The following is a 16,458-nucleotide window of genomic DNA, read 5'->3' as shown; positions in this document are numbered from 1 at the left end:
GAGCTAATCACTTCTTACATATGATATTTATACATATTATGATCATGAATATGAGTTATGAACATGTTAAAATTTTGGTAATGGTAGTTATCTATTCACTTGTGTAAATTTAGTTTTCATGATTATAATTTTTCTTACTTTCGAATTAATGTGGTAAAACATTCCTTTTAATTGTTTTTACCGTTGGATTTAGCTAAAATTTTAATATATGAATCCTAAGACCTATTTCTTCACTTTGACCGTTCGGATCATTAATTAAGAGTCTATACTTGGAGAAATAAGTTTTGCATGTTTGAGTAATTTAATTACCCCTGTTATTGTGTTACTGAGTACTCTCGGTAAAATATAGATTCTATTCTATTTGACCGTTGGATCAACCTGAAAATTTGATATATGATTCCTAATATATATTACTATAATTTGACCGTTCGGATTTGTAATTAGAAGTCTATGTGTTGAGAAATAGATTTCGAAATTTTGAAAAGTATGATGAACACTATATTTTTGTTCTTAAGTTATCATGGTAAAAACTTCATATATATTTTATTTACCGTTACATTGAGCCCAAACTTTAATATGTAGTTCCTAAGATATGTTGATGTATTTTGGCTGATATATGACCTTTGATTGGTAAAAATATGTTGAGTTATACTCGTTATGGGAAAAATGAGTTTATAATATGAAGTATGATATCTGGCAATATGTTTAATTTGTTGACACCAAAACGGGTTATTGTCAATTTATGATTAAAGAATGATCATGATTGAGTTAGGTGGATAAGAGGGTATGAATTGTTGATTTTATGAAATGTTGGAGTGGATATAAGAAATCATTACTTATGAAATGATGTTTACTACTGGGAGTAGTATGTTCGGTTTATACCATGAGAGCTTGATATGAACAAAGTAACACTCGAGGTTTATGAAAGCAGGCAGAAAGTGGTCTGACCATAAGGCTTTGACATAAACATATGATTCGTAAGTTTTATAGAAGCAGGCAGAGAGAAGTCTGACCATAAGGCTTCAGAAAGTAAGACATAGTATACAGTTAAGGCTTAAGGAAGCAGGCAGAGAGCGGTCTGACCATAAGGCTTCGTGAGTAAGCATGGTATACTTGTAAGGTTTATGAAAATGAGAAAGATGATTTTGAAGAAGTTAAAAAAAATGAATTAATGACATCGGGATAATGGTATTTATAAATTGCAGAAATACATGATTGAAACATTTATATTATAAGTAAGTTTAATGATTGCATGATATGGTTGGCTTACCCTAATTTGTTTGTGCTATGCTCATATAACTCATGTTATATGTGAATAGATAATGTTGCATATGCGGTTGAAAAAGCTTAGAGATGATGAGAGAGATGCGGGGAAAAACTTTCAGGGATTTTTGTAAAAAGAATAAATTTGCATTGGAAAAATATGCTGTGTAAGACTTATAAGTTTAATTTCGAATTTATGTTAAGTGGTGAAGACTATATTGTTTAAAGTTTGTAAGTTTGGAATTGTACTTTGGAGGAATTGAAATAAAGTTGGATTGTTTATATCAGATATCAAATTAATTTAGTCTCTACTACCAGTAATACCCTTTAAATTATTTGGGTGTTACAGATATGGTAATAATCATATGCAATATAATTGGGTTTTTTCGAGGTATAACATGTCAATGATTGGATCTGGATGATTCAAGTGATGTATTATATGTGTTTGAGTATGTTTACATGGGTATGTGATGCTTTAATGCATATATGATGTGTTAAGTATGTTTCCACGTGATCTAAGGTTGATGTATATATGTTTGAATGCTTGAATTTTGTCCAGGATGTGTTTTGATTCAGCAATAATCTATTATCATTAGTTATAATCAATTATCTGCATGTTGATTTTGAGTGTGGTTTCGGAAATAATAGATTATTTGGGATGATAATCTATTATCCCTTCCTGCGTGATGATTTTGTTAACTTTCACTAGGATAATAGACTATCTTAAGTGATAATTGATTATCTTAAGTGATAATTGATTATCTTAAGTGATAATCGATTATCATAGTGCATTTGGTGAAAATGGCGAATTTGATGAAGAATGGATGTGGACCAAGCCTCAGGAGTTGTAGAACATGATGATTATCAAAGATTGAGGTTAGTGGTTATGTTTCGGGTCAGTTGGATTGAGAGTGGAGCATGAGTGAGTGTTGGGATGTACTTGAGTATGTGAATGATTAGCATGAAAGTGAAGTATAAGTATACTTGTTGTACCTCTTAAATCTTGGTTCTACCTGTGGATAGGTGTTTCCTTTTGCCTTGTGTGCATTGGAATGATTGTTCGGGTATTGAGCCTTCCTTTGGTGGGGTAAAGGTGTGTTATGTGTCCTTGTGTGGCAGGACTACATGTTCCTTAGCTGGATTGCAAAAGACTACTCGAGCAAATCTGTATGGGAGACTATAAATGATCTATAGGGGAGGCTACATATGTCTTGTGGGGGAGGCTACATGTGGGCTGTAGGTGCGGCTACAGTCGGTGAGATGAACTTTTTCCATTATGGTGTTATGATAGGGTACATGAGTGAGATTAACTCTTTCCACTATGGTGTTATGATACGGGGATGCTCATGGTGTTGTTCATGACTGGGATAGTCATGATATTGGTGTATCTATGATGATGATCATGGTACTTGAGATGCTTCAAATGTTTCTATGTTGATAGTTGTGTTACTATAATGGTTATAGTAGGTAGTTAGCATAGTGTTAATGGGTAGATAGAACAAAGGTCTAAGTGTGAGATGTTGAAGATGACATTAATGGTTAAAGATCGAGGATCGTGTAATTTATTATGTTTGAATTGTTTATGTTAGAAGATTAAGACTCATATTGTTATTACTTCCATGTATCGGGTGTTTGAGTATGGTTGCTATAATAAGAAGATATGTATCTTGGTGTCTGTTTGATTATGGTTGATATAATCATAAGGTATGTATCTTGTTGTATGTTTGATTATGGTTGATATAATCAGAAAGTATGTATCTTGTTGTATGTTTGGTTATGATTGATATAATCAGTATGTATGTATCTTGTCGTTATGATTATTTTATTGACAGCTTATCCCATACATGTTTGTGTTTGTGTGTTTGTGAATGAAATTATTGACGATGATCGTATAATGCATTATACATGAGCAGATAATGTTACATATGTTTCAAAGGCATGACGTGATTTACTCGAGAGACCATAGAGAAAAACCTTGTGATTCAATTAAAGCTATTTTATTTTATAAGAAAAAACAATATAAATGGAGTATTTTCTTCGTTATTTTACCGATTTTTAATAACCCATAACATCTCAAAAATCGGGATACTACAGTTAATTTTTAAATTATTTTTTATTCACTATTTTAGTATATACATTATTATTTTTTTTCTATTATAAACATAACTCGTATTATTTATTTTATTATTTGGAAAAGAACTACTAGCCATAAATAACTACAAATTGTACTCGTGCAATGGATGTTTAAAAATATAATTTATTTATGATATTAATTTGAGGTTGTAATAATATATTTATAATTTTATATAATTATTTTATTTTAAAAAATTAAATGATAATATTTTGATTATTTTTTTTACCATAATGTATTTAATTATTTTTATATTTATAATAAAATATTGGCTTAATAACTTATTTTGTCCCGGTGAGTTGTGTCAATTGAATTCCTTCTTTTAAAAAAGTGTCAATTGTATTATTATTTGGTAAAATTTATCTCAATCAAGTCCCTTCCGTTAAATACTTACAAACGGTGTTAAATTTTTTTTCTCTCTCTTCTATTTTTCTGTGTAAAGTTGTTTGTGAGTACTTTTTCTTCTACACATTTGTGTAAAGCTGATAAAGTTCTTTTTCTTCTTCCCTTTCTCCGCCTCCCGCAGCTCCGTTCCCTATAACATTTTTATTTTAAATTATACTTTCTATATCAAAATTCATATACGTAATCATAAAAACTATAATCAATTGAAATTATTCAACTGAGAATTTGGTATTTATATAATTCTTTGTATAACAATATTGCAGGTCATTTGTTTATACATTACAGGACATCTTGATTTTGTATTCTCGGAAGAACATCGTAAAGAAATTCTTCGCTACACATATTGTCACCAGGTATATATATATATATATATATATATATATATATAATTTAAAATTGTGGAATAATTTAAAAACTAAAAGGTTATTTAGTCTGATTATCTTTTCTGAAAATTAACTGGGAAACATTTGAAGAACGAAGATGGAGGTTGGGAATTGCACATAGAAAGTCACAACACCATGTTTTGCAATGCAGTTAATTATATATGTTTGTGAATTCTCGGAGAAGGACCCAATTCTTGTTCTAACGCAAGAAAGTGGATTCGCGATCATGGTGGTGTAATTCAGTACAGATATTTTTCTGTGACATTTAAATATTTTTGTTGAACCTTACGATAAAAATACTTGGAAGAAAGCACGTCATACATGTGCAAAAGCAAGATACTCAACTATTAATGTTTGCAGTTACAAGCAGTGAAAAGTAAGGGTTGGTGTGAAAATGGAATAATCAGCCTTAAGAAAGAAACTGAGGGTTCATGGAGCAATGGAAGTGATAACAACTCAGACATTAATTTAGAACTCTCAAGAACACTAATTATGAACACTACTTCTTGTCAAGCACCATTTCCCACCAGCATCACTCAGATCCTTCAATATTCGTCAAAACAGACTTTCATGATGATGACCAAAGAAAGAGAAAAGTTCAGATAAATATATAAATTGTATAGCTCTGACAAAAGAAAGAGAAAAGTTCAGATAAGTATATAAATTGAATAGCTCTGACAAAAGAAAGAGAAAAATTAGTTGTGTTTAGAGGAATTCAAAGAAGCAGAAGAGAGAGAAAGAAAAAGTTAACGCTATTTGTGCTATTTAACGGAAGGGACGACGTTGACACAAAATTTATTAAGTAAGAACTAATTTCACACACTTTTAAAACGGGTGACTAAATTGACATTATTCAGCTGGGGACAAAATAGGCTATTAAACCTAAAATATTTTGTATATAATTATTTTAAATAATATGTTAAGATTGAGTTAATTAAAATAATAATTTAAATTCAATTTAAAATGAAATATTGGTCAAATATTATAGAAAAATGTAAATAGTATACTCCGGAATAAAAAGGAGAATAATGAAAGTTATGATAACTACTTATTTAATAGAGTTTTACAAAATATTCAATATATTCATAAATTATTCATATTATCCTATGCATATGTATCTTCATCATTGAGTACCCACTTCATTGAAACATCCTTATCATCATCATTTGTTCATACAATTACGATGATCATTGCAAAAGGGAGATACAATCACACAAACAAACAAATTCACATAATGACACATATTAAACACATCATAAGAGATATATGAAAATCCAATTATGATATTTTCGCTCAACCATCATATTTGCTCGCTCAACTAGTAGTGCTTGATAACACATTCACCCAACAATCAAATATACTCGTTCAATATGAAAATCACTAGAACTTACATATTTAAATTCTTTGAAAAGTCACCTAACGAGTATATTTTCGTTTTGTGAATGTCAAGTTAGTAAGCTCTTTGACTTTTGTTTTGCCCAACAAGATTTTTCTCGCCCAACGACCACCAAATCAATAGCTCTTGGATTTTAACTTCACTCAATGAGTTTGCATAATTATGCAGAACAAGATCTTGTAGATTTATGTCATCAAAACCCTATAGAACACTAAAAGGGAGGTTGAATAGTATTTTTGGAAAAAAAAATTTTGTAACCCTTTTGATATAGCACGTAGTTGAGCTCTTAATGTACCTTAAGGAAGCTTAAATGCTCGACTTAGTATAAGATGTAAGACCCGTGAAAAATAAAAATATATTTTTATTTATTTATATTAAGATAATTTATTATGATTGTATTTTTGTGGGTTAAAAAGTGTGGAAGAAGTAGATAAAAATTAATTATAATTGTTTTAATTAATTTTGTAAAATGTGTGAAATATATTAAATATTAATATTTGCAGCATGGTATTAATGAAATTGAATTGATTTAGTGGTATTGCATTGTGTCCAAAATGAGTTGGGATGGAGATGTCTTGTGTGCAAATCTTGGAGGGGTGTTTTTCCTTGCTTGGCCATTCCTTTTCTACATTTTGCACGTGGGACCCACTTAGTTGGAAGAAAGAGAAAGCTATGAAATTAAATGGATGAATTGCAACGAAAATGGAGTGAGTTTGAAGAAAGAGAATTTCCCTTCTTATTGTACATGCCATGAAGAGAAGAATTAAAAGATAAATTGTTTAGGTTATTCTGGTTCTTAAAAACATAATATGATTTTCTTGTATGCTAAGTTTTTTGAGATATAATTAAAGATAAGTTTTAATTAACGCTTTTAAGTTGGGTATCTCACCAAGAGTTAAAGCCCAAATGTTATGACCCAGTTATGAGAGGGATTTAAGAGTGATTAGGTTAGAATTAGCGGGGATTGCACCATGGCCACATGAGAGGGAAAAAAAAACCATAGAACCCACCATCACTCAATCTTTGAGCGTTGGAGAAAAGAGTGAATCGTGAGAAAGAGACGCTGCCATAAGAAGGAGAGGCACTGTCACGAGGAAGAAGCTTCTTGCTAGGCAACTTTGAAGTCAGAAACTTTGAAGGTTTGAATCCTAAAAAGGTAAGGGGAGCTGACATTGTTTTGTTGTTGTGTTTGGTTATGATTTTGTAAAATATAGGAACGAATATATGTATGTGTAAGGGGAGCTGACTTCTCCTTGTTTGGTTATGTATATGTGTGTGATACCCATGAAGTTTGAAGTCAGAAACTTTGGAGGTTTGAACCCTAAAAAGGTAAGGGGAGCTGACATTGCTTTGTTGTTGTGTTTGGTTATGATTTTGTAAAATATGGGAACGAATATATGTGTAAGGGGAGCTGACTTTTCCTTGTTTGGTTATGTATATGTGTGTGATACCCATGAAGTTTGAAGTTAGAAACTTTGGAGGTTTGAACCCTAAAAAGGTAAGGGGAGCTGACATTGCTTTGTTGTTGTGTTTGGTTATGATTTTGTAAAATATGGGAACAAATATATGTGTAAGGGGAGCTGATTTTTCCTTGTTTGGTTATGTATACGTGTGTGATACCCATGAAGTGAATGACAATGAGCATAGTGTTGTAATGAATGTTTTCCTATATGGTGGTTGTTTGGGTTTTATCGAGTTTCTTTGTGAGATGTATTTCGGGTTATTTACCTTCTTTGTTTCCATCTCTTTACAGAAGCGTGTATGACTATATGTGGGTAACATTGATTTCTGTTAAAATATGTGAGTGACCGAGTGAGTCTGATAGTTGTTAATGAATTGTTTTTGATAACTTGTTTCTATTAGTTCATCCTTACATGTTGCGGTTGTGATTTATTGTTACGGGAGTATATGTTGTTACAAGTATAGCTAAAGCGAAGTTGAGCGACGAGATACATGGGAGAACTATGGGATTTTAGTTTCAACACTAATAGTTTTGTAAAGAAATTTTATGAACACTTTATAGTTACATTTGACTTATGAAGTTTTCTAAATTCAGTTAAAATAAATAGTAGTTTTTACATAATCTGTATTCTGCAATGGTATCAGAGTTAAGTTTTCAAAAGTTTATGTAAACCCGTGGCATCCTAGAATTGGGGTGTTACATAAGATGTAAACGATAGTTGCTTTAAATCTTGCTATTCAGAATGCTCACTGTATAGTTTTATAAGAACTTCTTTAGTTGAAGAATAATCGTTTAACTCGGAGAGTTCTTGTATTTGGAATAAAAACACAACTGCAGGTTTTCATAAGAAAAACATTTAGGTAAGAGAAGAGATAAATGAACAATTATTTTTATATTGTTTCACTCTAACTGAGTTACTCCAGTCTCATCCGTAGAGGGTTCCACTATAATCTTAGAAGATTACAACAATATTCTCACCACTCCTGGTCTGAATATTCACACCACTCCTGGTACTATAATATCATGCATAGATTTTCCTTGAGTATTTGTACCACTCCTGGTACTAGACTACCACACCTAGATTTCCCTTTAGTATTTGCACCAATCTTGGTACTAGAATACCATGCCTAGTTTTCCTTTAAGTATTCGCACCACTCCTAGTACTAGACTATCGTGCATAGATTTCCTCAACTCAAAAGAGTTTAGTGGAAAGTGTTTTAATTCTCTCAAAAACTGTAATCACATATTGCATACAAGTCGTTCAAACTATTACTTTCGTATAGAGGATTTGAATACAATACAAAGCAGTCTAAACACTTGTAGGTGTTTCTTTCCTTTCTCTTTCCCTCTCTATTACAATCAGTAAGCAATACAACAATGAAGCTTTAGAGTATTTCTTTTCTTTTCTTTTCTCTTCTTCTCTTTCTCTGCTCATATATGATATTTCTCTTGAGCTCTTTCTTTTCTTCCCTTCTGTACGCTTCTCAAGATAGATATATTGTTGTAAGTTTTTCTTGTTCTCTTGGCTATCCTCTTTATTTCTCTTTTGAAAGCTCTTCTATTTAAAGACTCCTTGAATAAATATTCGTTAGACTTAGTGTTCGCCTTGATTCTTGTACTTTCTCTTTCTTCGTGTACAACAGTCGTTGGATAAGTCAACTTGTCAAAGCAGACATGCTTTTTCAGTACTTTGCTTAAAGTAGGTATTACGTTTTTTTAGGCATGACTTCAAGTGAAGAACATTTGGTGAATATCTCTTTAGTCTTTAACGTCCACTTTCTGATATTTGATCTGATGTTTTGTGGATGCGTGTAGAATAACTTATCTGCAAATAACAGAGTAAATTGTGCATGCAACAAATAAGTCTTTTCTTATCACTTTTGTTGTTTTGAACGTTGAACATTTAATGTCATTTAATGCTTGTTCAAAACAACAAAGTGCTTTTTGATTTCCTACCGTTAAGGTAGCCTTTGACAATTAAACTTTTCTTTTGAAGATACCAAGCGTTTAATAAGACTTCATCACTGGACGAAGTATTGTTTTAGCTCATGGTATTGTTTAGGCAAGTAAACGCTTCTTTTGATCTTTATCTCTTCTTTAGACCTATAGCGTTTAACTTATTTATGTTTTGTTTTAAATTTTAGGCTTTTAATCTTTTAATGTGTTTTGTCAAAGACATTGTCTTAACATGGTTTGTTTTTAGAGCTAGACTGGATACTTTTTGGGTATGATAAGCTTTAAGCGTTTAACTTTAACTTTCTTAGACGCTTTAGGCATAACAACCGTTTAACATAGCATCTAGGTGTTTTTGACCTAGATGTTTTTCTGTTTACTAAAAACCTAGGTGTTTCCCTAAGGTTTTCTACGTTGGAGATTCAGGTCCTAAGTTTTGTGTAGATTTTCTATGTTAGGGATTCAAGTTCTAAGTCTTTTGTGTTTTCATCCTAAGTTTACTTCAAATTATTATCTCGTTTTAATGTTACTTGGTTAAACTTCAAAATATAAAAGCGTGTAGGCGCATAGATGATTTTGTCTTAACATAGACAACTTAATTACGCAAATCAAGTGCCATACAAGCATGTAATCATCAATCAAAACTTGTCTATCAGTTAAAATCAAAGTCACTAACTCCCTTTACCTGATAAATTACCCAACAACTCTAAGGGTCCTAAAATAGTTCCTAAATCTTAGGAAGCTCTATCTGCTCCTACAAATAATAGAAACACGATTAGGATACATCACTAGAATTATTGATTAACAAAAAAGACAAATTGACAACTCATAAGACACATGCAAGCTGAACGAGACCCACATGCAACATATACAAGAAAGACCAAGGAAAAAAGGGTTGCTCAACTTACTCAAAGAGAGAAGTCAAAGAACTATAAAAAAGTGGTTTCTAGAGAGATAAGTGTGTTTTAAAATAATGAAATTCTTTTATAACAAAACAATTTATATTAAAATCATTTAGTATTAAAATAATCGAGTATCACTATTTTTAAACCACTATCATTTCTAAAATGCAAATTTCTAGATCTTTACAAAAACTATCAACATAATAAAAGTTAAAAAGAAAGAAAAATAACTAAGAACTTACCAAAGAAGAGGATAATCAAGTCACAACAAAAAAAAAGAGAGATAAACTTCACTTCTTGAAACAAAAATGATAATTAAATAAAGGCTTAAATAGACTTTAGGTCTCTATTTTTGTCAACTTTATTTATTGGATTCATTCTTTTTTGATGTTCAATAGAGTTCTAATTTTAGTAAATTATGTTCAATTTGATCATTTATTAATTCGTGACTTTTTTAATCCTTTATTAATTTTTAAAAGTTGTTATGTCACCTAATATAATATTATATGACGTGACAATATTAATATCATGTGTTTACTTGTTCCCATGTTAAGAAGTAAATTTATGTTTAGTACTCGATTTTAAAATTGAAGACATTAGGTTCCTATGTTATAAAAAGTATATGAACAATGTCCAGAAAGAAAAAACAAGTTCAGCAAATCATCAAAAAAGAAAAACTGAACAAGAGAGAAAAAAAGTTTGACAGCAGAAGAGAGAAGAGAAAAAATATGACCACATCAGCATGGACTTAACGCCGTTACTATCAACTTAACGGATATGACCTTATTCATACACCTTTCATAACATAGGAACCCAATGTCTTCAATTTTAAACCGGGTACTAAACAAAAATTCACCCCTTAACAAGGGACGAAGTAAACATTTAAGCCTATATCAAGTGTCAAAGCCAGATATCAAATTAGTAATGCCAATACCATGTGTATCTTATATTTCATTCAATTCTAATTTTTATTAATTTTGTTTAATTTAACCTCATTTGTTAATTTTATTTAATTTAGTCTTAATTATATATCTTGTTTTAAATTGAAACCAAATTTAATTTTTATTAAATATTTATTTCATTATTTTTAAACTAATTATAATTATTATTATAATATAATTATTATATTTATATTTCATTTTTTAAAAAATAAAAAAATAGAGTTAAAAGTTGATGTAGAAATAATGAAAAAAATTTCTTCTAATTTTTAAAATAATAAAGATAAATATTTTTCTTCTAATGATAAATATTTCTTTTAATTTAATTTTAGAAATAATGTTAAATTTTTCTTCTAATTTTAAAAGTAATAATAAATATTTCTTTTAACTTTTAAAAATAATGATAATTTGTTCTTTTAATTTTAAAATAATGATAAACTTTTCTTCTACTTTTAAAAATAATGATGAAATTTCTATCTAAAATTTAAAATAAAATAACAAAAATTGAAATTAAATTAAATATTTGACAATGATTTAATGTCGACTTGCCTCTGGATGCTAACTTGACACCTTACGTAGACTAGACTAATTTTATATAGATTAGACTGATTTTATGATTATTATTACCGTAAACAAACAGTTTTAAAATGTTGTAAACAAACGGTGTTAAAATATTATAAAAAAAATGTTATCAGGTAAATTAAAGATACAGGAAACAATGGTTCACATCAAACAAAATCTACGAAAATAGACAAAAAGATGTTTAAGAACTAAAGAAATGTTAATTAAAAGAAGAAAAAATGGTTACAGGAAGAAATAAACGACCGAAACAAAGAATAAAAAAGGAAGCGCATGTGTTTAGGATAAATGAGAGACAGGAAAGATGAACGAAAAATCTGTTTAGATAAAAGAAGAGTCTATATTTAGTGTGAATGAGGGAGAAAAAGCTTCTGAAACACAAATTTTACTGAAGAAAAATGCAAAACTTAGAATGCAATTAAAATTTTCAAACACAAGCGTCAAAGACGAAATAAGGGAACTTCAAAGACAACAAAAAAATCTTTTAAAAAAAAAACAAAACAAAACTTCAATACCTTTAACATTCAGACCTAAAGAAGAACATGGTTATTGAAAAAAATAACACCTTCAACCCCTGGTTACAAAAGGAAGCAAAATACATCAAATTTTAATGAAGTGTGATAGAAGAACAGAATCTGGTTAAATGAAAAATATTGAATGCAAATGTTGATTAAAGTAACAAAATAAAATGTTAGAAAATAAACGAAAATAAAATAGATTTACAAAAAAATATAATGAAACCTTGCGGTTGGAATAATGGGGGAAGGAGAGAGTAAAAAGAGAAAAGAAAGAAAGGGGCTCATATCAAGTGTAAATTTTGAAAGCCGTCACTGAGGAAAACCCAATTCAATTTGTGAAGATGAGATACCAAAGCCGAAACCTTTGAAGCAAGGAGATGGCGGCACCGTCTTCAATATTGGAATTAGGGTTTCCACTCAAGCCTCTCTCTTTCTAATCACTGCCCAATTATTTTTCAGCATAACAGCTCAAGTTAAATAGAGTTGCGGTTTCTAAGCTTTCATTTTTAAAAATATATTTATTTTTATATATAATTATTTAGCTTGTAATTAATAAATTAAAGTATTTTTTCTTAATTTTCATTATTATTGTATATGTAAACTAATTTAGTTTGTAATAATTTTCTATAGAAATATTTATTCAAATAACTTTTAATAATAAATTAAATTTAATATTCATAACATGTCTTACCTATGATTATTTTGAATTAATAAAAAATATTTATTTTTACTATGTTATTCTTGTAAATGATATTATAATTGCATTTATTTTGAATATATTTTTTCTTATCCTTGTCTTGATATAATATCTAAAACTTTATAAATAAAATTATTTTAATTTTAATATTTTATACATATTATATATAATGATTTTAACATTATGTATATTATTTTGTATTTAATGTATAATCATAGTAATATTATATATATATATTAACCTACTTAACATTTTAGAATTAATGCTAGAAGTGTTTTTTTAAATTTATATATTTAAACTAATATTTTTATATATTTTTAATAATTTAAAAATGGTAAGTATAATTTTAGAATTAATATTAAGATATATTTTTATTAATTTTAAAATTATAGGTTATATGTATTTTTAATAGTTATAATTAGATATAGGTTTATATATTTTTGTTAAAACGATTAATTTTCTCTTCAAAGCCTCTAGAATGAGATAAGGTAATTTTCCTATGTTTTCTTTTCTATTTAGCTGTATACAGGTCTTGTACTCTAAAAGACCAAGTTGATCAATTGAAGTAATTGAGATGTTGTTTTATATGTTCTTTTATTTTTTTATTTTTGAAACAATAGTATCAACCTTGTAACTATTTTTTTTTTTGCTTTCTTCACATCTTACTTTCTTTTTGGCTCCATTTTCTGATCAACCATGGCAAATTCAAACTAAAATAATTCTCATAGTTTTCTCACTCAAAGTCCCCCACCGGATCATCTTATTAATCCGACAAACCCTTTCTATCTTCAACCTGGTGGAAATTTGGCAATCATTCTTGTCTTTCCATTCCTAACTAAGAATTATTATCACTAATGGGAGTGTGAAATAATGGTTACTCTTGAAACCAGTAACAAGGAAAAATTTGTCAATGGTAGCCTCCCATGTCCTCCGACCATAAATCCTCTTCATGATGTCTGGTGTCGATGTAATCAAATAGTCATGTTGTGGCTCATATTATGTGGATCGACAGAGCAATTAAAATCTAGAAAGATCTCAAAGATCGTTTCTCACATGTAGATAAATTTTTCGTTGCTGATCTTCAAGATCAAATCCAAAGGTGATTCAAGTATCTTTGAATACTATACTAGATTAAAGATTTTATAAAGAAATCAAAATGTACAGGTTCATTAATGCTGCATCTGAGATTTTCCAGATTGCAGCCATCATGAATGGGCTTGTTCATATTGAAATTATGGTATAGAATTTGTTCTTCTCTGAATTGAACCAACTTTGGAAAAGTCTTAATGAGAATCTCATGAACTTCATTTTGATTCATTTATTCATTTTCTTAATATAAAAAGAAATCGCATCTCTCTTCAAGTCTTCTTCACCATGCAGAACTTAATTATTATTAGTTGAATTTTCACTTGCACACAATTTTGTCTGGTTTCTGGTATAAAAACATATTTTTGGAGAAGCAAGTCCCTGTTAAGAGTTTCCTGTACATGTAAGAAATCGGTTTAATAATTTTATCAGTATGCTTTATTTTGTCAAATTGGAAAAATGGATTTACTGCATTTATAAATGCTATATGTCATAAAGAAGTGAAGAGAGAAATGAAAATCAGAAATTTTGCAACATCAAGGTCATTTATAGTTATCAACTATACACAAAAAACTAAACAGTAAGCTAACACACAGAAGCATTCTTATAATCCAGTAGTCCAATATCACAGTCCGTTGTTGGAAATCCAAGGAATTTATGAAGCAATCAAGATCTGGAGATATTAGTTTCTTACACAGACATACCAGCAACTTAATAGATTTTATTACTACCAATAGATCTGGAGATATTACTACCAACATCATATAGCTCGCTGTAGATTTTATAAAACCCAACAGATTGTTGGACATCAATCTAAACTTGGTCACACTGTAGCTTATTTTTCATTGCATAGCTCAGGTCTCTTGTATACACTTGAGACCTTAAAAATGAAAGCACCAGGCCTGTTCTACAAACTATGGTAGATTATCTGCCCTGCTTCAAACCTTCATTGGCCAAAGCTGAGTCTGCACCTTTACTTTGAATTCTCTCATATTCCAATCGGTTTGTTGCAATGGTACATTTTCTAGCAAGTTTCAAGCAAATGATTCCTGCAAATATCAGAATTGCAGAAAGGATCCAACTGAATTGTAAATTGGCCAAGCCCCTGGCCCTAAAATCAGCCTCTTTGGAGCCACAAGTAACTGCTCCAATGATATCATGGCCACTTGCCTTGGCCAAATTCATCAAACACCCTTCAGGGACTAAAGCTGGAATCCATAGCATAAACCCCATGTTTATGAACCAACATCCTTGGAAGATGACTGAAATAGAAAGCACTAGAGCCGCATTGAAATTGTTAGGAAAAATAGTTGCAGCCAAAGCTGCAACCAGTGAGACCAGCACTATGAGCTGCAGTAGCCAGTGGTAATGGCCTTCAAGTCCAACATGGTCTGTGGAGTGAAAATGGAGAAGGAACAGTTCTTGACTGAACACTGAGGATGCAAGTATCCCAACAAAGCCAGAAAAGAGGTCAAGTGAATCAGTCAACTCAGTGCAGAGGGAGAAACCAGCAAACAAAGCAAGGTGTATGAACATAGTTGCATGCTCAAAGTTATCAAGCTTAAAAGCATAGTGGAAATGAGGGAAGTCCAGAACTTGCATGAATATTGCAAGGATGGAAAAGGATAAAATGGAGACAAGCTCCAAGTGTTTGAGTCTGGAGTGAGGGGTACTAAACTGGTACCAGAATCTAACAGTGAAGTTTGCAGGGCCCTTCACAAGGTAAGTTCTGATGGTGTTGATGGCGTGCCATAATCCAAGGAGAGCTAGAGCTGAACCTTGCACTGCGTGTCCTACAAATGAGCCCATGAATGATAATTTTTGTTTCTCTTCAGAAGACAACCACTTTTGAGCTCATTTCCTTCATTTAAATATATGAAGCCACAGCAAAAATATGGTGCATACACGAAATAAAGTGCTTTATGTGATACATGATTGTCCGAGCATTTGACTAAGTGCATGTTGCATGTGTTTCCACAAACGGAAAAGAAAACCTACTATGAGCAACATCACGAAAGAAGATGAAAATGGGGACGGCACTTGATTAGAGATTAAAGTAACCCTTAACACAAGTAAAAGTTGGGGGACGTGTAACCTGTTGTTTTCTTCAGAACTGTTGCACTCTAATAATTTGAAATCCGCGTTAGAATTTTGAGGATAAGAGATAACTCCACTACCAAAAACGCCAAATATAACAGCATTGTCTTTCGTAGTGAAACTGAAAACTGGCCCTGCCGATAGTGGTTTTTGACGGGAAAAGGGCAAAAATATATAACAACTTATCAATCACTAATAACGTAGCGGAAATTCAATCCTCCATCTTGCGAGAATATGTGAGGAGCACCAAACAAATAGAACAAAAATAGAATCCAAAACACAAAGAGACATCAACAATTTTTAGCGTGAAAAACCCCTCAATACAAGGTAAAAACCACGAATCGTCCAGACCAAAGAAAAATCCACTATGATCAATAATATGGTACAAAAGAGTCTCCAATAATAACACCAAATGATGTGTTCAATAAGCCAATTTAAATAAGCACAAATGCTTTAAATAAGCACAAATTCTACAAATGAGAACCATGAAGATGAAAATTCCACAAAACAGGGTTGCTGGTGCGGGACCGATTTCTCCCAATATAGACCTCCGATTGACGATCTGAAAGGTCAGAATGAAGAACCATATGTTTGGAACCTACTGTCCAAAAATCAGCTCAATCCAACGGTGAACGAGTTCAGGTTTAG

General features: G+C 30.7%; 1 protein-coding gene across 1 annotated transcript; it reads right to left on the bottom strand.

Moving 5' to 3' along the window:
* Positions 1-14,226: 14,226 nt before the first annotated feature.
* LOC124825858 (uncharacterized) lies at positions 14,227-15,591 on the bottom strand. The gene has a single exon (XM_047298583.2). The coding sequence runs from the start codon at positions 15,520-15,522 to the stop codon at positions 14,638-14,640; it is 885 nt and encodes a 294-aa protein (XP_047154539.2). The 5' UTR covers positions 15,523-15,591; the 3' UTR covers positions 14,227-14,637.
* Between the last annotated feature and the right edge of the window lie 867 nt (positions 15,592-16,458).

The sequence above is a fragment of the Vigna umbellata genome, chromosome 6, assembly GCF_029865625.1.
Source record: "Vigna umbellata cultivar VRB3 chromosome 6, Vumbellata_1.0, whole genome shotgun sequence".
In the NCBI taxonomy this organism is placed as follows: domain Eukaryota; kingdom Viridiplantae; phylum Streptophyta; class Magnoliopsida; order Fabales; family Fabaceae; genus Vigna; species Vigna umbellata.
Note: the sequence above shows the minus strand (reverse complement) of the source record. Positions and strands in the feature narration are given on the sequence as shown.

Coding starts and splice junctions, on each gene's coding strand:
- LOC124825858 (XM_047298583.2), bottom strand. CDS start 15,522: ATGGGCTCATTTGTAGGACACGCAGTGCAAGGTTCAGCTCTAGCTCTC.